General features: G+C 40.4%; 1 protein-coding gene across 7 annotated transcripts in view; it reads right to left on the bottom strand.

The window, feature by feature from the left end:
- The window catches only part of SCLY (selenocysteine lyase), a 63,611-nt gene that overhangs the window by 18,655 nt on the left and 21,385 nt on the right, over positions 1–23,571 (bottom strand). For 4 of the 7 annotated variants that reach the window (XM_056564643.1, XM_056564646.1, XM_056564647.1 and 1 more), the window contains exons 5-13: positions 23,002–23,164; positions 21,832–21,959; positions 20,453–20,617; positions 19,133–19,239; positions 16,745–16,781; positions 13,786–13,869; positions 12,682–12,781; positions 11,556–11,631; positions 4,081–4,878 (exon numbers count right to left, since the gene is read on the bottom strand). In XM_056564643.1, coding sequence (XP_056420618.1) covers positions 4,701–4,878; positions 11,556–11,631; positions 12,682–12,781; positions 13,786–13,869; positions 16,745–16,781; positions 19,133–19,239; positions 20,453–20,617; positions 21,832–21,959; positions 23,002–23,164 — 1,038 coding nt within the window. In that variant the 3' untranslated portion in view covers positions 4,081–4,700. Of the gene's footprint in view, positions 1–2,973; positions 4,027–4,080; positions 4,879–11,555; positions 11,632–12,681; positions 12,782–13,785; positions 13,870–16,744; positions 16,782–19,132; positions 19,240–20,452; positions 20,618–21,831; positions 21,960–23,001; positions 23,165–23,571 lie in introns of those variants that run through there. The other 3 variants (XM_056564649.1, XM_056564648.1, XR_008891044.1) reach the window with 2 other exon arrangements.

Raw genomic sequence — 23,571 nt, 5'->3', positions numbered from 1 at the left:
GCAGCCAGTGGCACAGGGAACATCTTACGAGTAGAAGGAAAAATTGATTCAATAAAATTTCAGCAAATTTTGGATGCAAACTTGATGCAATCTGTGAAAAAACTGAAGTTAAAGGGAGGCTGGCTTCTACAAATGGATAATGTTCCTAAACACACCTCAAAATCCACTGGGAATTACATCAAGAGGCATAAACTGAAGGGTTTGCCATGGCCTTCACAATCTCCTGACCTCAACATAATTGCAAATCTATGGATAGACCTTAAAAGGAAGTGCGTGACAGACAGCCCAGAAATCTCAAAGAACTGGAAGACTTTTGTAAGGAAGAATGGGCAAAGATACCTCAAACAAGAATTGAAAGACTCTTGGCTGACTACAAAAAGCGTTTACAAGCTGTGATACTTGCCAAAGGGGGCAGTACAAGATATTAACTCTGCAGGGTGCCCAAACTTTTGCAGACGCCATTTTTTTGTTTTCTCTTATTTTGAAAGTGTAAATGATGGAAATAAAATCTAACTTTTGTTGACATATTATAAGAATGTCTAATCTGTAATTTGATGCCTTTTGGAGATTTTCCCATCTTTCCTTGGCTTCTTTATGCACATTAATACAAATTTTTACCTGGGGTGCCCAAACTTTTGATCCCCACTGTACACATGTATAAACGGTAGATGAAAATGGAAGAAAATGTTGGACGGTGGTGCATCACCGGACTACGTCCATACATTCATTGAGGCCTGCAGGTGACATCGTATTCAGTTTGTAGATCCAATATGACTCCCTGTGTTGTATTTTTTCAAATCTGTTGTGTGTTTCAACCGGGATGCTTTCTATGGCTGTGATTTTGTATGCAGAAAAGTTATTGTTGTGAAATGCTGATGCTGTGGAACATAAAGCCCTTTTGGAAGTTGGACGGATGTTTGTTCATTCTTGATCTCAGTTGTTGTTTGATCCGTCCGACATATTGTAACTTGCATTACCATTCCAATGGGTAGATGACATGTGTTGTAGAACAGTCTATTTTGTTTTTTTATTTTGAAGGTTCCCCTGTGGTGTTACTTTTGAATGTTTTCGTCCCATGCTGAATATTCAGGCAGCACTTACAGGAATGGCTCCCGCATTTGAAGGTACCAGGTCTTTTTTCTATGACTCTTGTGGCTGGTTGTAGGCTCTTGAGTCGACTAGGAGCTAATTTGCTTTTGAGTGTGGTGGCCCTTCTGTATGTTAGGTGTGTTTTTTTTGGGAAAGGCTGATGTCACGCCACGCCCCCTCAATGCAAGTCTATGGGAGGGGGCGTTTCGACCACTGCACGATACTCTGATAGTGCCCCTCCCGAGACTAGACTCTGGATCCGCCCCTGGATGGATGACATTCATCTATCTATCTATCTATCAGTCTCCCTTTATATACATATATATCCCATATAAAAAATATGCATTTACATTTCAGAAACTAACTCCAGTCTAGTTGTAGTTGAGAATGGAAGGAAATACGGCTGTACTCCTCCTCACTGCACTGCAACTTTCCATCTTCTCTGCATTTTTTTTAAATTTCTTTTATTTCCTAATTAAAAATGTAACATTATTATGGGAGTTGCCATATTGCCTAAACTATCTGCACAACATATTTAAATATGCCACACATAAGAAACAACAGACTAAAGGGGACCCTATTCACTTCTGTAAGAGTTTTCTAGGCATGCTCTGTGATCTGTACAGGGGGGGGATTTGAGGTGTGACCATCACCATTTGCAAATGATCCGATCCTATTTTATCCACAAGCGGGTGTCACTTTTCACTGTAAGGCTGAATGTGATAATCTCTACAGAACAGGAAGGCATATTTTTTTATTTTGAGGATTTCTGATAATCAAGCTGTTCCTTATTGATACACTTTTGTTTATTTAGACTTCTTATACCTGACATACACTAGAAATACTGACATTTTTGGAGGACTAGTGATACTTTACTAGTGATATAAATGGTTTTGTTGATTGATTGCTCTGTGCACCTAAGGCTATGTTCACATGGAAAATCTCTGCAGCTATACCCAACAGCGGAGAGCCGGCAGAACATGCTGGTGCTAGGACCACTCAGAAATGTTCCGTCAATGCATTTCTGTGCGGAGTCTGCAGAAAGAACAGACAAGTCTATTCTTTCTGTGGACACCGGAATTTGAATTTCCGCAGCCAATGTGAGGATAAAAGTGGCACAGACATACAGGGGTGTCTGGGGGGGGGGGGTCGAGAATACATAATCCACTGTCCACTGGCACAGGGGTGGGGGATCACTTACTGAAAAATGAGAAATAGGGCATCCCCTGAAAATAAGACCTAGCACATCTTTGGAAGCAAACAATAATATAAGACACTGTCTTATTTTCGGGGAAACAGGGTAGCAAGGCATAGTCATATGTACAGGCAAATGCATTTACAGAGACATGCCTCCCTTTTAAGCACAGAACATCATTTCTATTCTGTATAACATTAAAAAAATAAAATAATGTGCATATTAATAAAACAGAAAAAACACTTAGGCTATGTTCACATGACGGAATGTCTGCATGGAAAATCTCCGTCCGGACACTGCGGGGCGCCGGCATAATATGATGGTGCTAGGACTGCATAGAAGTGTGCTGTCTTATAGACGGCTATGCATTCCGGGCGGACTCTGCACTAAGGAGGAACATGTTCATTCTTTGTGCGGACACAGAAAATGGAATTTCCCTGCCAGAAACATCTGGCACAGTAATTCTGCCATTGTGCACAGAACAGCAGAATCCCGTTGAATTCTACGAGATTCTGAGGTGTCAACATAGCCTTACACAATTTAACATTTTTTTTTCTTCCATTTTGAATGTAAATTTATAAACAGATGTTGTAGAAAACTATATATATATATATATATATATATATATCCATAATATTAATTCTGAAAGGCAAACCACAATACCTTTGCAAGTGTGCAATGGGGCCCGAGAAAGTTTTAAACAAATTAGGATGGGGATGTTTCTGATCACAGGAATAATTGGGTAATACATTCTGGAGTATGTTTGGACATTTTATCAGCGCAATACAAAATCTGACTTTGAAATGACAAAAATGGTTAAAAAGGTGTTTAAGTTTTTCGAAATGATTCAAAAATTATTTTATTTTTTAAAAAAGTGCTGCCAAAATAAAGTAAACAGGTTGATATATATATATATATATATCTTTTAACACTTAAATAAAATACAGTATGTCACAAAAAAAATTATTTCAAAATGACATGGAATTTGGAAACCTTAATAGAGTTATACCCTGATTTAGTTACACATATCAGATTTCCAAAATCTGGCTTGGTCATTAAGGCCAAAAATGGCTTGGCCGTTAAGTGGTTAAAAATTTCTGCACATTTAATTAAAAAAGTCTAGATAGGTCAGGGTCTCAGTCCTGCTGTGATCACGAGTTACAACCAGGTGAAGTGCACGGCAGTGCATGCCTCACTCCCCAGCTGTCACTCAAACCAGACTCATTCCCATAAATTCTAATACAGTGACCCCCTCGACCTACGATGGCCCAGACATACCATAATTTCAACATGCGATGGCCTCTCAGAGGCCATCACATGTTGAAGGCAGCATCAACATAAGATGTTTTTTTATGTTGGGGCCATCGCATAAACGGCTATCCGGCAGCGCTGACTGCTTCAGCTGCCGCCGGATAGCCGTTTACGGTGCCCCGTGTGGTCCGCTGACGATCACTTACCTGTCCTCGGGGCTCCGGCGAGTCCTCTTCGGGATCCCCTGCATCGTCGGCGCTCTCCATCGTCTTCATCATGTCGCTGTGCACGCCGTCTCGTCATCCAATAGGAGCAGCATGCGTAGCGACGTGATGGCGGTGACGGAGAGCGCGGTTGCCGGGGACACCTCGGGGACGCGGCGACATCGATGGACGGCGACATCTCGGGCAGCGGTGACGAGCGGTAATGGTCCGGAGCGGTGGGGACAGGTGAGTACAACTTTCTCTAACAGTGGTCTACAACCTGCGGACCTCCAGATGTTGCAAAACTACAACACCCAGCATGCCCGGACAGCAAACGGCTGTCCGGGCATGCTGGGTTTTGTAGTTTTGCAACATCTGGAGGTCCGCAGGTTGTAGACCACTGTCCTATACTTTACGTTGCACTGATCCCTCAACATACGATGTTTTCAACAAACGATGGTCCGTTTGGAACGGATTACCATCGTATGTTGAGGGACCACTGTACAGTGAATAAGTTAAACAGAGCAGCCAGCCAGGGAGTGAAGCGAGCCGCTTGTGAGAGCAGCAGGTCTAAGGAGTAAAACTCAGTGTGAACAAAACTTCTGACCCCGCAACGGTCTCCTGTTCACCCACACTATAACCCGGTGTATTGGGTTTAGTATGGGTGAACAGGATGACTGTTTTCCTTTAAGTGACATTGGTAGCAAGCTTACAGAAGAAGGAAAGCCTGGAATGTGTTTTCACAGCAGCTGCACCGCAGATATTTTAGTATTTCACAGAGCAAATAGCTTAGTGAACAGGACAGATTCTTAAGCCCTAATAGATGATTTATGCTTCGATTTGTGAATTAAGGGGGTGGGAATACCCCTTAAGGTAGTCCTTACATTGCTTTTATAGTCTCTGCTATATTCTGTTTGGTCATGTGCACACACAAGTTTTCTTTTGTTAAACAGAAATATTTATCAGTTTATCATTTCTTTCTTTTTAATGTCCTTATTTTCCAGCCTCCTTGCAGCTTGTTCAAGATCTTTAACAATCAAATCCACATCTTCTCTAGACGTGTCTCGGCCCACACTCAAGCGAACTGCACCACGAGCAGCATCAGGGGACACACCGCTACTCAGCAGCACATGAGAGGGGCTGTGGGAGAAACATTTTATGTTACACACACATATCCTGTCCAATTTGTACGATCACCCAATTTCCAAAAGAAAAAAAACAAAACTAAACAAAAAAAACAAAGCAAAAAAGAATAGCTGATTTTTTTTATTTAAGTGATCAAAAACCTACATCTAAAATGGTACCAGCACGATTGCCATAGCACAAGAGAAGCATATCTATAGTGTGAGGTCAATCCCAACGAGGTCATCTTACCATGGTGGGATGGTATACACTATTTGATGAGACGGTATGCTAAGAGCCTTCATTTGTCGAAAGCAATATTGCAATTTAAAAACCTATATATACTGTATATCTTAGTACTTAACCCCTTAAGAACCAAGCCCATTTTGGCCTTAAGGACCAGGCCAATTTTATTTTTGCATTTTCGTTTTTGTCTCCTTACCTTCTAAAAATGATAAGTCTTTTATATTTTCATCCACAGACCCATGTGAGGGATTGTTTTTTGCATCACCAATTTTACTTTGTAATGACATCACTCATTTAACCATAAAATGTAGGGCGCAACCAAAAAATACTATTTATGTGTGGAAACTGAAGAGAACCGCAATTTAACAAATTTTGGAAGGTTTTGTTTTTGTGCTGTACACTTTATTCTGTGGGTCAATATGATTAAAATAACACCCATCTTATATGCTTTTTTTTTATAATTGTACCACTTAAAAAAAAATCGCTAACTATTTTAGCAAATTTATGTTTAAAATTGCCCTATTCAGACCACCTATAACTTTCAAATTTTTCCGTATACGGGGCGGTATGAGGGCTAATTTTTTGTGCCGTGATCTGTAGTTTTTATCGGTATCACTTTAGCTTATATTTACCTTATAAATTTTGTAAACATTTTTTTTTAATAAAGCAGAAATTTGGGACTTTTTTTTTTTTTTTTACGTATACGACGTTCACCGTACGGGGAAAAGGGGACAAAACTTTTTAATTGGGTGACAGGATTTTTCACTTTTTTATTTCTTCACTTTTTTTTTTTTCATACACTTTTTATGTCCCCATAGGGGACTATTTATAGCAATCCTTTGATTGCTAATACTGTTCAGTGCTATGCATAGGGCATAACACTGATCAGTGTTATAAGCGATCTTCTGCTCTGGTCTGCTCGATCTCAAACCAGAGGAGAAGACCCATGGAGACAGCCTGAGGCAGGTAAGAGGACCTCCGTCCACCATGGTAGATGATGGGATCCCCGCGGCAGAGCTGCGAGCGATCTGATCATCCATTTAAAGTACCGCACTGCTGCAGATGCCGTGATCTGTATTGATCACGGCATCAGAGGGGTTAATGGAGGACATCAGTGCGATCTCTGATGTCCGCCATTACCAGAGGGTCCCTGGCTGCTCATAGCAGCCTGGACCTGCCGTGCATGCTGCGAGCACCAGTCCAGTGCTCGCGGTCATGAAAGAGCGTAAATGTACGTCATGGTGCGCTAAGTACCACTCACCATGACGTACATTTACGTCAATTGTCATTAAGGGGATAAAGGGCTACTTCAGAGGAAAATAATTATTTAAATCAACTGGCCCCAGAAAGTTAAACAGATTTGTAAATTACTTTTATTAAAAAATCTTAATCCTTCCAGTACTTAACTGCTGTATGCTCCAGAGGATGTTGTATACAGTGGGGCAAAAAAGTTTTTAGTCAGCCTCCAATTGTGCAAGTTCTCCCACTTAAAAAGATGAGAGTGGCCTGTAATTTTCATCCTAGGTATACCTCAACTATGAGAGACATAATGAGAAAAAAAAAATCTATAAAATCCCATTGTCTGATTTTTAAAGAATTTATTAGCAAATTATGGTGGGAAATAAGTATTTGGTCACTTACAAACAAGCAAGATTTCTGGCTCTCATAGACCTGTAACTTCTGGACACCTGTCCACAACCTCAAACAGTCACAACTCCAAACTCCACTATGGCCAAGACCAAAGAGCTGTCGAAGGACACCAGAAACAAAATTCCCAGTGGGAAGACTGAATCTGCAATAGGCCAGCAGCTTGGTGTGAAGAAATCAACTGTGGGAGCAATTATTAGAAAATGGAAGACATACAAGACCACTGATAATCTCCCCCAATCTGGGGCTCCACACAAGATCACAAGAACGGTGGTGTCAAAATGATCACAAGAACGGTGAGCAAAAATGTCATAATCACACGGGGGGACCTAGTGAATGACCTGCAGAGAGCTGGGACCAATGTAACAAAGGCTACCATCAGTAACACATTACGCCACCAGGGACTCAAATCATGCAGTGCCAGATGTGTCCCCCAGCTTAAGCCAGTACATGTCCGGGCCCATCTGAAGTTTGCTAGAGAGCATTTGGATGATCCAGAAGAGGATTGGGAGACTGTTATATGGTTCGATGAAACCAAAGTAGAACTTTTTGGTATAAACTCATGTCGTCGTGTTTGGAGGAGAAAGAATACTGAGTTGCATCCAAAGAACAACATACCTACTTTGAAGCATGGGGGTGGAAACATCATGCTTTGGGCTGTTTTTCTGCAAAGGGATCAGGACGGCTAATCCATGTAAAGGAAAGAATGAATGGGGCCATGTTTCGTGAGATTTTGAGTGAAAACCTCCTTCCATCAGCAAGGGCATTGAAGATGAAATGTGGCTGGGTCTTTCAGCATGACAATGACCCCAAACACACCACCCGGGCAATGAAGGAGTGGCTTCGTAAGAAGCATTTCAAGGTCCTGGAGTGGCCTAGCCACTCTTCAGATCTCAACCCCATGGAAAACCTTTGGAGGGAGTTGAAAGTCTGTGTTGCCCAGCGACAGCCCCAAAACATCACTGCTCTAGAGGAGATCTGCATGGGAATAGGCCAAAATACCAGCAACAGTGTGTGAAAACCTTGTGAAGACTTGCAGAAAACGTTTGACCTCTGTCATTGCCAACAAAGGGTTTATAACAAAGTATTGAGACGCGCGACTAAACTAATATGGGGAATGGAACATCTTAGCTATGAGGAGCGATTAAAGGAGTTACAATTGTTTAGTCTTGAGAAGAGACGTTTAAGGGGGGATATGATAAACGTATATAAGTATATTAATGGCCCATACAAAAAATATGGAGAAAAACTGTTCCAGGTTAAACCCCCCCAAAGGACGAGGGGGCACTCCCTCCGTCTGGAGAAGAAAAAGTTTAGTCTCAAGGGGCGACACGCCTTCTTTACCATGAGAACTGTGAACTTATGGAACAGTCTACCTCAGGAACTGGTCACAGTAGGAACAATTAACAGCTTTAAAACAGGATTAGATACATTCCTGGAACAAAATAAGATTAATGCTTATGAAGAAATATAAAATCTCATCCCTTCCCCAATATCGCGCCACACCCCTACCCCTTAATTCCCTGGTTGAACTTGATGGACATATGTCTTTTTTCGACCGTACTAACTATGTAACTATTGACCAAATACTTATTTTCCACCATAATTTGCAAATAAATTCTTTAAAAATCAGACAATGTGATTGTATGGATTTTTTTCTCATTATGTCTCTCATAGTAGAGGTATATCTATGATAAAAATTACAGGCCTCTCTCAACTTTTTAAGTGGGAGAACTTGCACAATTGGTGGCTGACTAAATACTTTTTTGACCCACTGTAGTTCTTTCAAGTCTGACCACAGTGCTCTATGCTGACACCTCTGTCCATGTCAAGAACTGTCTAGGGCAGGGGCAAATCCCCATAACAAACCTTTCCTGCTCTAGACAGTTCCTGACACAGACAGAGGTGCCAGCAGAGACCACTGTGGTCAGACAGAAAATAACTCAACTTCCTCTGTAGTATACAGCAGCTGATAAGTACTGGAAGGATAAGATTTTTTTTTATAGAAGTAATTTACAAATCTGTTTAACTTTCTGGAGCCAGTTGATCAGAAGAAAACTGTTTTCCAACGGAGTACCCCTTTAAAGAGTACTGCTGTAATTTTTGAACAGGTATTGCAGCCAAAGCAGTGTGCACCTCCATATTTATAGTGGTTCTTTTGGATGTGTTGACCAATGAGTACTTTTTCTGGTTTGTTAGTTTGTATCAGACTTGTTTTACTGATGTATTATAATTTATTTATTAATTTATTGATTTAGTATTGTGTTTGAACACCCTTGAGTTGATATTATTTTGTGTAACATTGTGTTTGAATTACTTTTTGAACTTTATGTAAAATTTTTTGTGAACTTTTTGTATATTTACTTTTAGTTTTCTTTTTTTCTCAGAACAGTACACTGATTCTTATAGTGTTACGGGCGTTCGTGCCTGCTATACATGCTTTCCGTGTATTTAAAGTGTACCTTTTACATTTTACATTTATAGTGTACCTCTCGTCAACAAAAACGTTTTATATAATGTAGATAATACCATTATATTTATAATATACATTGATTACAAATTTTGTATATTTTTGGGTGAAAAAATGCTGTCCCTGCAGCTATTGAATGTATGTCTCTATGAGGAGTCCAAATACAGGAAGTGAGGGCAGGACAAGTAGGGCTCTGGTTTGTCAATTATGCTGATATATGAGCGAGGAGCATGTCATAGAGCCTAAGTGCACACTGTACTGCTTTTTCTTACTGCACAGAGCCATGCTTGTCTTTCCTCACTTCCTGTATTTGGACTCCTCATAGAGACACACACGCTATAGCTACAGGTACAAAAATATACACATTTTTTAACCACTGTATATTACAAATATACATATAATGGTACTATCTACATTATATAAAAAGTTTTTGTTGACGACAGGTACACTTTAATAAAGAAGATCGTGCTTGAAGAGTATACTTTATATAGCTTCTAGCTAGAGGTTTAGGTCTCCCAAATATTGTATCAATAAAGAGAAAGGGAACCTTATATTGAAAATATGATTAAAACTTCACTTTTAATAGTAGCTAATAAAATAACCAAAAAAACAAACAAAACATCTAGTGCACAAAATATTTACGGACCGCCACCATTAATAAGAGATATCGCTAGTAGAAGCTCAAATATCTGCTATTGGGCAGTCCTTGAAAAATTAAGGAGTACTGTAGTCGTAGGGCTACTGTGTATAAATAGTCACTAGATCACTTCTGCTGATCTTCCTTAAACGAAGGTGCATGTTACCATAATTCATATGCATAAGGTGCGTATTCCAGCAATTATAATAGTTGTCATAGTGCAGTAGTGACTCTGCTAGTCAGTAATCCCAGTAGTACAAGGCCTTGATAGCAGCATACATAGGCAGCAATAGATAGCACATATTTTAGCAGCATACCATCATTGCACTCCGTTCTGCAGCAATTAGTATTGCACTTTCCAGCATAGCAGCAGAAATCCTGATAGCAGCGTAAACAAGCAGCAATAGATAGCACATATCTTAGCAGCATACCGTCATTGTACTCAATTCTGCAACAGTAGGTATTGCACTTTCCAACATAGCAGCAGAGATATACAGCAGCAGAATATAGAGTTGGCACCAAAGCGAAATTAATCTCATTGCACTTAGCCTTTCATTTCTGCAGCAGTTATATATTGCACTTAATTCAGTAGCTGCAGATAACTTGCAGTAAGCAGCAGTACAAGCAATTGGTTCCAACATACATCCATAGTCATTGCACTTAGCCCTATGTGCTGCAGCTGTCCTTCATCTAGTCCGATAACAAATGCATTAATAAAGCAGCATAGTTACATATCTTAACATGTCCAGAGCAGGGGACCCCTGCTCTGGACATGTTAAGATATGTAACTATGCTGCTTTATTAATGCATTTGTTATCGGACTAGATGAAGGACAGCTGCAGCACATAGGGCTAAGTGCAATGACTATGGATGTATGTTGGAACCAATTGCTTGTACTGCTGCTTACTGCAAGTTATCTGCAGCTACTGAATTAAGTGCAATATATAACTGCTGCAGAACTGAAGCGCTAAGTGCAATGATATTAATTTCGCTTTGGTGCCAACTCTATATTCTGCTGCTGTATATCTCTGCTGCTATGTTGGAAAGTGCAATACCTACTGTTGCAGAATTGAGTACAATGACGGTATGCTGCTAAGATATGTGCTATCTATTGCTGCTTGTTTACGCTGCTATCAGGATTTCTGCTGCTATGCTGGAAAGTGCAATACTAATTGCTGCAGAACGGAGTGCAATGATGGTATGCTGCTAAAATATGTGCTATCTATTGCTGCCTATGTATGCTGCTATCAAGGCCTTGTACTACTGGGATTACTGACTAGCAGAGTCACTACTGCACTATGACAACTATTATAATTGCTGGAATACGCACCTTATGCATATGAATTATGGTAACATGCACCTTCGTTTAAGGAAGATCAGCAGAAGTGATCTAGTGACTATTTATACACAGTAGCCCTACGACTACAGTACTCCTTAATTTTTCAAGGACTGCCCAATAGCAGATATTTGAGCTTCTACTAGCGATATCTCTTATTAATGGTGGCGGTCCGTAAATATTTTGTGCACTAGATGTTTTGTTTGCTTTTTTGGTTATTTTATTAGCTACTATTAAAAGTTAAGTTTTAATCATATTTTCAATATAAGGTTCCCTTTCGCTTTATTGAAGATCGTGCTTGCACAGGAGATAGTGGTGAGTGTTACTATTCTACATGTTTGATAAATGATATAATGTACCTGTCCCCTCTGTCTGAGTGACATGCTGCTCCAACACTTGCCAAAAGATACTCACAGTGTGAAAGCCACTCACGACCTGCAACAAAGAACAAAAGGTTAATGTAAAATTTACATAAAAGCATATTTGAGACTTCTGCTTGGCAGTTCACCCATTTTACCTTTGCACACAGTTTTTATTTTCAGTGTCCTAGTAGACTTTTTAGGTCAGTATATTGTGCTTATGCACAAACAAACTGTTAAAGGGGTACTCCTGTACTTAAAAACGTATCCCCTATCCACAGCAGAGAGGATAAGCACCTCATCGTGGGGGGTTCGAGCGATGGGACACCATGCAATCTCCTGCCCTGCGCCCCAGCATAGAGCTGTGTCGACCACCGCACTAAGCGGCGGCCAACATGCCCCTCCATGCATTTCTTTGGGCTTGCCGGAAATACTTGTGCGCTGTATCTGCGGCTCTACAATAGAGATTCATGGAGCTGGCATGTTGACTACCGCTTTGTGCTATGGTCGACACAGCTCCGTGCATGGAGAGGTGCCCACTTAGTGCATGGTGAGAGCTGGAACCCTCGCGATCAGACACTTGTCAAACAGAAGTCAATGGCAACAGAATTGGCATCCTGCATAAAATGTACCGTTTTTCTAAGTAATTTCATAAATGAAAGAAAAAAAACTGGAGGTTATAACAGGATAAAATATGATGTAAACAGGCCCCTATAGCAAGTATAATGATGAGACTCTACCCCCTGACTCTGCAAAACCAGAGGCATCATGGAAAATTTAGGCTGCATTATCAATGCTGTATCAGAGAAGAAGGAATCAAGATGGCAGAAAACCAACAAATGGTAGATAAAATAAATCAGGAATACACAAGAGCCTCCACACTATTCTCTGCCACTGTGTTTCTTGAAAGGGTTTTTTTCCCCATCTACTAAAATGATGACTTCTCAGCCATCTCCAGCCTGTTTGTGGCTACTGATGATGGTCGGGAAACCGAAAACAAATAGTAATTCAAGGTGCCTTACCTACCTGAACTTTGACATACTATTGAAAATAGGTGTGAGAAGGGGTTTAAAAACAGAACATCAATAGGAAAAGACTTAAAAAAAAAAAAACAGAAATTGCTCACCAAGGACTGCAGGTCTAAGCAATGACACATTACAGGTGTTTGGAAGACGTTCAGAGCCAGAAAAGTGAGAGTTAAACTGGATCTTTTTGCCAAATACAGCCTAAAATACAGTAACATATCAAAAGGTCATATTCCCCAGTCTTGGATCACTAAATGTATGTACAGTACAGGAGTCATTGCCAGTTACAGAGCTACTAAATGATTATTATCAAAACTACATGTATTCTTCTGTTGCAAGTTTATCTTCTCTTCAGACATGTGAACCAAAAACATTACTGAATGAATGGAGAAGAAATTATTTAAACAGTACCTATCATGATTTAAACTCTCCCTAATCCCCCCCCCCCTCCCCATCTGTCCCTGACTCTCACTGACACTATCCCTGTGTTTCTTTTCATCCAAAACCCTCTCTTTCTACCTGATTTATTGTCTTCTTGGCTGCTCATTCAGCTGTCCTAGTGTGAGGGAGGAAGGGGACATGGCCCATCATAGAGGCTATGAACACAGCAGCCGGCAGCTCTGAATCTTCTCCTCTCTGTTAACAACTACATGGGCAGAGAGAAGAAAGATCGGAGCTCAGATAGTAAAGTGAATGAGGGCCTGCAGTAAGGCAGAGTCAGGAGTATGCCCTGCTGTGCTATGAGAACAGTGCTGGCTCCTGCCTGTCTGATTGACAGGCAGGAAGCAGTGCTGAGCTTGTCAGTCTGAGATTTAGGACTCCAGCATGAGTCTGAAATCTATAAAAAAAAAAAAAAAAAGGACTTGCGGCCAGGACTGGTAGGGAGACCCCTAGTGGTCATTTTTTCAAAATGGAAAATTAAATAGAAAGAAGCATATTTTTTTTATAACATGCAATTGGAAAGTTATTCAACATACATTAATCTATAATATAGCAAAAGTTTTTTTGATGAAAGGTACCCTTTAAAATCTACATTTTACATAATATGTCTCTGTGGGAAGTACAAAAAGCCTTCCATGAACACCAAATAATTATTTATTCCTTGAATTAGCAAAGAGGATCAAAAAAAAAAATAATAATCTCTGAACTGTACAATCACCTGACAAAACTATAACTGAGGTAACAATAGCCGAAAACCTGCTCACCTGCAACCTTTCCTCCATATAGTCCCGAACACTCCTCATGTGATTCTCATAAACAGTACAATGTAGGCTCACTAGCTCAGCAGCCTGCAAGAAGAACAATTCACTGCCTAAACTCATAGAAAACACACAGAAATCAATGTTGATGAAAGAAGGTACAAAAAGTGGATCCTACACAGTGACTACAGGGATTTGTGCATATCTATTTCAGTCTCACCATACACTGCATTTTACTACCCATAAACATTAAAGTCGCTGACAATCTAATGTGTATGTCAGTGTTTCCCAATCAGGGTACCTCAAGCTGTTGCAAAACTACAACTCCCAGCATGCTGGGAGTTGTAGTTTTGCAACAGCTGGAGGCACCCTGGTTGGGAAACACTGGTGTATGGAGTCCTCCTAACTGTCTCACACAGAGGACCTTGGAAAAAAAGGAAATGGCTGGAGCTCAACATGCCTGATGCATTGTTGTGCCAGGGCATAAGCCAATGCTGTCAGAGGCATTTAGCAACAGATTTTCTACCTCTCCCCACTAAAATAATCATGTATGTGTGACTGATCAGAGCATGCATGTTCATGAGCAGGTAGCCACAATGACCGATCAGCTCACAGATAACTTATGTGTATGGCCAACTATGACTCTTAATAAGTCTGCATATATGAGTAAGCCATTGTCCAAGGATAAAGATTGTTCTGATTGTCAGAGGTCATGGCTATAGAGTCCTATGACCCCTTGTTCTGATTGTCAGAGGTCATGGCTATAGAGTCCTATGACCCCTTGTTCTGATTGTTAGAGGTCATGGCTATAGAGTCCTATGACCCTTTGTTCTGATTGTCAGAGGTCATGGCTATAGAGTCCTATGACCATTTGTTCTGATTGTCAGAGGTCATGGCTATAGAGTCCTATGACCCCTTGTTCTGATTGTTAGAGGTCATGGCTATAGAGTCCTATGACCCTTTGTTCTGATTGTCAGAGGTCATGGCTATAGAGTCCTATGACCCTTTGTTCTGATTGTCAGAGGTCATGGCTATAGAGTCCTATGACCCTGTATTCTGATTGTCAGACGTCATGGCTATAGAGTCCTATGCCCCTTTGTTCTAATTGTCAGAGGTCATGGCTATAGAGTCCTATGACCCTGTATTCTGATTGTCAGACGTCATGGCTATAGAGTCCTATGACCCATTGTTCTGATTGTCAGAGGTCATGGCTATAGAGTCCTATGACCCTTTGTTCTGATTGTCAGAGGTCATGGCTATAGAGTCCTATGCCCCTTTGTTCAAATTGTCAGAGGTCATGGCTATAGAGTCCTATGACCCTTTGTTCTGATTGTCAGAGGTCATGGCTATAGAGTCCTATGGCCCTTTGTTCTGATTGTCAGAGGTCATGGCTATAGAGTCCTATGACCCTTTGTTCTGATTGTCAGAGGTCATGGCTATAGAGTCCTATGACCCTTTGTTCTGATTGTCAGAGGTCATGGCTATAGAGTCCTATGACCCTTTGTTCTGATTGTCAGAGGTCATGGCTATAGAGTCCTATGACCCTTTGTTCTAATTGTCAGAGGTCATGGCTATAGAGTCCTATGACCCATTGTTCTGATTGTCAGAGGTCATGGCTATAGAGTCCTATGACCCTTTGTTCTGATTGTCAGAGGTCATGGCTATAGAGTCCTGTGCCCCTTTGTTCTAATTGTCAGAGGTCATGGCTATAGAGTCCTATGACCCTTTGTTCTGATTGTCAGAGGTCATGGCTATAGAGTCCTATGACCCTTTGTTCTGATTGTCAGAGGTCATGGCTATAGAGTCCTATGACCCTTTGTTCTGATTGTCAGAGGTCATGGCTATAGAGTCCTATGACCCTTTGTTCTCATTGTCAGAGGTCATGGCTATAGAGTCCTATGACCCATTGTTCTGATTGTCAGAGGTCATGGCTATAGAGTCCTATGACCCTTTGTTCTGATTGTCAGAGGTCATGGCTATAGAGTCCTGTGCCCCTTTGTTCTAATTGTCAGAGGTCATGGCTATAGAGTCCTATGACCCTTTGTTCTGATTGTCAGAGGTCATGGCTATAGAGTCCTATGGCCCTTTGTTCTGATTGTCAGAGGTCATGGCTATAGAGTCCTATGACCCTTTGTTCTGATTGTCAGAGGTCATGGCTATAGAGTCCTATGACCCTTTGTTCTGATTGTCAGAGGTCATGGCTATAGAGTCCTGTGCCCCTTTGTTCTAATTGTCAGAGGTCATGGCTATAGAGTCCTATGACCCTTTGTTCTAATTGTCAGAGGTCATGGCTATAGAGTCCTATGACCCTTTGTTCTGATTGTCAGAGGTCATGGCTATAGAGTCCTATGACCCTTTGTTCTGATTGTCAGAGGTCATGGCTATAGAGTCCTATGACCCTTTGTTCTAATTGTCAGAGGTCATGGCTATAGAGTCCTATGACCCTTTGTTCTGATTGTCAGAGGTCATGGCTATAGAGTCCTATGACCCTTTGTTCTGATTGTCAGAGGTCATGGCCATAGAGTCCTATGGCCCTTTGTTCTGATTGTCACAGGTCATGGCTATAGAGTCCTATGACCCTTTGTTCTGATTGTCACAGGTCATGGCTATAGAGTCCTATGACCCTGTGTTCTGATTGTCAGAGGTCATGGCTATAGAGTCCTATGACCCTTTGTTCTGATTGTTAGAGGTCATGGCCATAGAGTCCTATGACCCATTGTTCTGATTGTCAGAGGTCATGGCTATAGAGTCCTATGACCCTTTGTTCTGATTGTTAGAGGTCAAGGGAGTAGAACTTCCACCAATCAAACACTTATTGCCCATCATGGTTTTATATAATAATAATTATTATTATTTATTTATAAAGCGCACGCAGATTCCACAGCGCTGTACACTCAAATTGTAGAACACTTGTAATAAAACATAGTAGATGATATCCATTCAGTATAAGGAGTTTCAGCCTTACCTTCCCAAGTCCGGCGATCATAGGTGTATTCTCTGTCCTGGAGAAATTGCAAAATCTTTAGAAATCAGTCCACAAAGTATCCTCTAGGTCTACAGTATTATCTTAATATGCATTTACAAGGCAATATTAACAAGTAATAAATGTGGAGATGGGAATACCCTTTACAGTCATGGGCGTAAATGTTGGTATTCCAGAAATTTTTCAAGAAAAATGAAGTATTTCTCACAGAAAAGGATTGCAGTAACACATGCTTTGCTATACACATGTTTATTCCCTTTGTGTGCATTGGAATTAAACCAAAAAAGGAGGAAAAATTGATTGGCACTCTTTCAAAATTGTTGAAAAATAAGATTGTTTTAAGCATGTGATGATCCTTTAAACTCACCTGGGGCAAGTAACAGGTGTGGGCAATATAAAAATCACACCTGAAAGCATAAAAAAGGAGAGAAGTTCACTTTCAATTATGTTTTGGGGTTGTTTTGCTGCCTCTGGCACTGGGTGCCTTGAATGTGTGCAAGACATCATGAAATCTGAGGATTACCAACGGATTTTGGGTCGCACTGTACAGCCCAATGTCAGAAAGCTGGGTTTGCATCCGAGATCTTGGGTCTTCCAGCAGGACAATGACCCCAAACATACGTCAAAAAGCACCCAGAAATGGATAGCAATAAAGCGCTGGAGAGTTCTGAAGTGGCCAGCAATGAGTCCAGATCTAAATCACATTGAACACCTGTGCAGAGATCTTAAAATTGCTGTTGGGAAAAGGGAAAAAAATAAGAGAGACCTGGAGCAGTTTGCAAAAAAAAAAGTGGTCCAACATTCTGGCTGACAGGCGTAAGAAGCTTATTGATGATTATAGGAAGCAACCAAATATTAAGTTAAGGGTGCCAATAATTTTGTCCAGCCTATTTTTGGAGTTTGGTGTGACATTATGTCCAATTAGCTTTTTTCCTCCTTTTTTGGTTTAGTTCCAATACACACAAAGGGAATATACATGTGTATAGCAAAACGTGTTACTGTAATCCTTTTCTGTGAAAAATACTTCCTTTTTTTGAAAAATTTCAGGGGTGCCAACATTTACGGCCATGACTGTATATATATATATATATATATATATAGACAAAGAATAAAGTGCTGGCTGACTTATTCTTTGTCTGTATTGCACATACGGGGGAGTGGCTACCTCCATGTTGGCCTTGCACCCCACCCACCTCTATCAGGTGTGTATATAAGGTGGCTTGGATGTTCCAGATCCTGCCATGCTTACTGAACTGTTCACACAGAGGCATATTCACAGAGTAGGGTCCGTCCCAGGAGGCTACCTTATCGCGGTGGGACGGTCCAAGCTATTTGACCGCTGGCGGAGACAAATTTGCGAGCTAAGTGCCTCACTATTTCATAGTTTCACATTTACATATAGCTGTATAGCTCTCCATGTTTTAACTGCATATTCATGTTGCACCTATATCCTTGTGCTGGCAGTGTGCTGCTGCATTCTTCTGTTGCTGTATATATATATATATATATATATATATATAGATATATATATATATAGATATAGATATATAGATGGTAGTTTCTATATTTAGAATGTCACATTTTATAATCTGATCTTTCTCTTCACCTTTTTGTCCTTTCAGAGGCTTCACATTTGCGTCAAGGAAGGATTTTATATCTGTCTGATCTGTGGTGGTTCATTTTTTAACAGAATTTCATTGATTTTTCTGAGTAGAACCTTGAAGTAGATTACACTATTCTGTACACAAAAAGCAATAGAATCCTGAAAGGCAGAGCTGAACTATATTTCATAGGGGCAAGTTTGCACTGGGTGCAATAATTATACAAAAAAAAGACAAATATCAGGAAGTCTGGGCGGACAAGCAGGTCTCTTTGTAGGTTCCCAGCTTGTTAATCATCCTGTTTTGTGAACCAGGGCATGTGACAGAGCAGAGGAAGGGGTTACAGGGCAGCCTACTGTGATAGGAGGAAATGAAAAGTGCGTCTACCAACACCCAGTGACTCTGAGCAGACTCAGGAAGGAAGTTTAGTCATGTAGTGAGGGCCATGTTCTTGCTGAGGACACGCCCCCTATATGTGGGGGTGTGGATGTGATAGCAAGTGAGCAGCAAAACAGAGTTATTTTTGGGAGAAATATAGGCGCAAGACACATAAACATTATATGCACATAATGAGGATTAGGTACTGAGTAACTAATAACTTTTTTTTTGTGGGAAATGACAGCTACTCTTTAATTATTTGTTTTTATTTTATTTTTTGTTTTAATAATAAAGTATCTTTTGTACCTTTTTTTTTATATATTTTTGTTGCAAGTGTTTTCCCTTTAAGTGTACAACTATATAAATAAATACATTGTTAAAGATTGCTTACCCTGGTCGATAATTGCGCTCCTGTCCTCCACCATATAACATTGGTAGTAAAGGAGTTTTGTGTCCAATTCCACGCACATACAGAGCCCCAATACGTGTTCCGTAAAACTGAAAAAATATATGATTAAATAATAAACTGCATATTAACAAACATAGAGAAACAGCATTTAAATTATAGCTTATAGGACACTTTACTGGGCAGACTACTGCACCATCTTTTCTATTCTATCATAGGGCCATAAGACACAGTTATTAAATACCCATAAGAAATATATCCTATTTGTGTTGTGCAGTGGTGAAATTGCTCAGCACATGAGCAATAATCTGAGTATCTATGGTAAAGTTTTCTACATAGAAAGCTAAGGCTTCTTTCACATCGCCATTATTATTTCTGTTCAGTCACAGGAGCAGAACAATGAAAAAAAAACTGCAGCATTGGATCACTTACATGCTGTACAGTGACAGTGCCCAGAAGGCACATTCTGACTTAAAGGGTTACATTGAGTTCCTGAACGCTGTGTGCGGGTTCTGTGTTCACGCCCGCCCCCTCATGACATCACGGCCTGCCCCCTCAATGAAAGTCTATGGGAAGGGGGAGCGACGACCCCTCCCATAGACTTTCACAGAGGGGGCAGGATGTGACGTCACATGACGGGCGTGACGTCACGAGGGGGCGGGTGTGAACACGGAAGCCCGCACACAGCGTTCAGGAACTCAAAATGGGGTCCATTGGGTTCCATGATAGTGTTTGGCAATTTAAAGGACACAACAGAATGGACTTCTGCGCTATTGTGCTCAGGATTTTTAAAGGAATCTAAAACAGAGGCCATTATGGCCGATTTTCCTTTCATACCATGTGTGCGCTATGTGATTTATTAACACTGCAGATTAATCCAGCTAGAGATAATGTGTTAAATTAATCCAACACATGGTACACACACAGTACGAATTTTCAAATATATCACTAACTTAGTATCCCTATAGAAAAATAAAATAAAATCTTTGTCACTGAGGGTACGTTCACACATACAGGATCCTGCGCAGATTTGAAGCACAGGATTTGTAACTGCAGATTAGAAGCTGTGCTCAGTCATTTAGTTTACATCAGCAGAAAATCCTGCGCATCAAAACTGCGTACGTGTGAACGTACCCTCAATCACAATTGTACTTTGGTTAGATACATTGTTCGACACTGAAAGCAAAATGTGATACGTGGCTAAACAGTAATACAGTTTTTCATATAAACATTAATGCAGCAGAACTCATCACCCAAGGGGCTATAAGTCTGATATTTCTATAAAATATGACAAGTTTTAACTACCTTGTGTCCTACAATGGTCAAATAATGGACTCCCAACTCTTGAACGTCAATACTTATCTTCCCTATAGCTTGTGCAGCATCTGTGTGTAAGAGAATGGAGGGAAGACCCTGGGCTCTTCTCTCTTTAGATATGGGAGCCAGGCGTTGTGATAGTTCACCAATAGGCTGCAAAGAAGAGTCAGCTAAGAGTTAATAAAATGTACCTAAATACACATGAATGAACAGTAGCATAAATGACAGAACTAAATTTATGAGACAACTAAAATATTTATCTAACCATATCTAAGCCAAGAACCTATTAAACTTTAAAAGAAATTGTGGTGAAACCCATAGCTTTACATAAAAAATCACCGAATTCTACACTGTGACTATCTGATTCTTATTGTGACCGGAAGCCACTTTCTCTATGCATTTCCATAAGATGCTCAATGTAAGGGCCCATGTACATTACAGATATTCCACTCAGAATGAATTCAGGGATTCTGTTACTAAGGGCACAACTTGGAAGTTCCAAAGCAGGACATTCAATGTCGATCCAGATTATGCCAAAATAATGAGCATGTTTATTCTTTCAACAGAATCCGCATAATCCAACACTTACGCCTCAGTAAAATTCAGCTGGAGATAAGACACAATTCCAGGCAGAGCAGATTCCTCAATTAAAAATAAGGCCCTAAGACTTTTAGGGATGCATAGAGAAAGTGACTTCTGGCCACACAGCAGTTGTTAAGGGAATCGGACAGCCACAGAGCTGTTAAAGGGGTAATACAGGAAAAAAAACATATATATCAACTGGCTCCAGAAAGTTAAACAGATTTGTAAATTATTTCCATTAAAAATGTTTAATCCTTCCAGTAGTTATCAGCTGCTGAAGTTGAGTTGTTCTTTTCGGTCTGACAACAGTGCTTTCTGCTAACATCTCTGTCTCAGGAACTGCCCAGAGTAGGAGCAAATCCCCATTGCAAACCTCTAATGCTTCGAACAGTTCCTGAGACAAGCAGAGGTGTCAGCAGAGAGCACTGTGGCCAGAAAGAAAAGAAAAACTGAACTTCAGCATAACTACTGGAAGGATTAAGATTTTTTAATAGAAGTAATTTACAAATCTGTTTAACTTTCTGGAGCCAGTTGAGCAGAGGAATTAAAATTGATTTGAACAGGTTTTCCCATGGCATCCAGTCACAGTTGAGCTTTCATCTTACCAGAGCTCGTACAATAGGAAAGATGAACTGTGGTTGGTTGTTATGGGCAAAAAAACCTTAGTTTTTGTCTCTGACAGATTGATAAATCTGGGTCCTAATGTTTGTTTCCAGTAATTAATCAATACAATATTTTCTCTTTATTTTTGGCTGTTGCCTACAGTCGTGTAAATGCTCACCCACCATGATGACCCCAGTCTCATTATTTGCCAACATGATTGAAACAAGACACGTGTTTGGACGAAGAGCTGCAACCACATCATCAACCTCCACACGTCCTGTCGTAGTAGAGACTGGTACAAAAGTTACCTCTAAAAATGAAAAAAAAAATAATAATTATAATATGTTGTTGTAATGTACAATAAGATGTGAAAGTAACAGGGTCACATTGTAATGATAGTTTGCTACAATGTATCAATCTAAAGTCCAGGCTGATTAGGGCCATATTAGTAAATGAACAGTGCTAGTGTACAAAGCCTATTACAAGGATTGATGATCGTGAAAGCAGAGCCACAGAATTGGTTGTGGAACCCTTTCTCACTATTTTGAATTTGAAAGGGAAATGATCAGCCCTCCCGGAGTGCGTTCACATTGACCTTCACACCAAGACTGGTGCCTGGAACACATTATAGTTACACCTGTATACTTCTATCAAAATAAACTGCAAATAAAATGTCTTTAGCCTGGCCCTGCAATCAAACCCCCTTCCATATATGCCCTATCTTTTGCTGATGTACTTTTAGTATGTATGCTAGAAATATGGGACAGATAGATGCAGGGTAACAGACTGCATATAGATACCTGTAGCTTGTAGTCTGTTACCATAGAGACAGATATCTCCATAGAACTGTACACATAAATAAAAGGAGATTTTTAATAAGGATTATGTTTGCAAAGTTGCACTTTAGATGCAGTAAGACAATACAAATTTGTTATAAATGTTAAAGCAGATTTTACACAAATAGGGTTTTTTGCAGACTGTAAATTGTGCACCATTTACCCAGTGTTTTAAGATGAAACCAGAAACAATGAAACCACATAACAGCATCAAGTGTGACAAGTTATGGCGAATGCCCAGCCATTCACTAAAAGCAAACTCTTTCCATGTGGAAATGTTAGCACAAAATTTACATATCAAGCCATTATAAGAATAAGCAATCCTGTTAAAAGGGGTACTCCACTCCGCAGCGTTTGGAACATTTAGTTCCGAATGCTGGTGCAGCCTTCTGGAGTCACCACGCCCCCCTCATTATGTCATGATCCACCCCTTGTGACATCACACCCCAACTAAATGTTCCGAGCAATGGGGAGTAGAGTACCCCTTTAAGTGTTAAAAAGGAATCTCAGACGTACCAGCTCTGTGTGTTTTTTGCAGGTGTTTAAGAAGCAAAGCTATAGAGTCATGCTCCACATTTGAGGTAATAATATGTGGTAATGCCTTTTCTAGGGAGTTGCTTTCTTTCTTCGTGCTCGTGTTGAAGTATTCCACAGCTGAAAGCAATACCATGTTGTTGGCCTGAAAGAGATATATTTCATGTTAGGCTCTGTCCACAGTACATTGGTGATTAGTGAGCATGCTGGAAATTTTACTATAGGGCTCCACTATAATGCTTAGGTCAAAAGCAGGCATCCTTCTGGCAGAAAAAAAAAAAGAAAAAAAAAGTTAATTGCAGCCAAGCAGTGACCCTAGTGAACAGACCAGTAGCCACATTAGAGGGGCAGGGGATTTAAAGGGGTGCTCTAGTGAAGTTAAGAAAATAAGAATGCCCCCAAGCCACAATACCTGTTCTGTGCTCCCTTTAGTTATCCCTGTGGTTTTGGCAGCTTCTTTGGCCCCTGTTGTCTCCTTAATATTCTTTTTTTCCCTTGCTTGCAGCCCAGACTACAACTCCGAGAAGTCAGTGCAGCTCGGTGTAATGGCTG

The sequence above is a fragment of the Hyla sarda genome, chromosome 3 (genome assembly GCF_029499605.1).
Source record: "Hyla sarda isolate aHylSar1 chromosome 3, aHylSar1.hap1, whole genome shotgun sequence".
Lineage (NCBI taxonomy): Eukaryota > Metazoa > Chordata > Amphibia > Anura > Hylidae > Hyla > Hyla sarda.
This window is presented reverse-complemented; position numbering and strand designations above follow the sequence as displayed.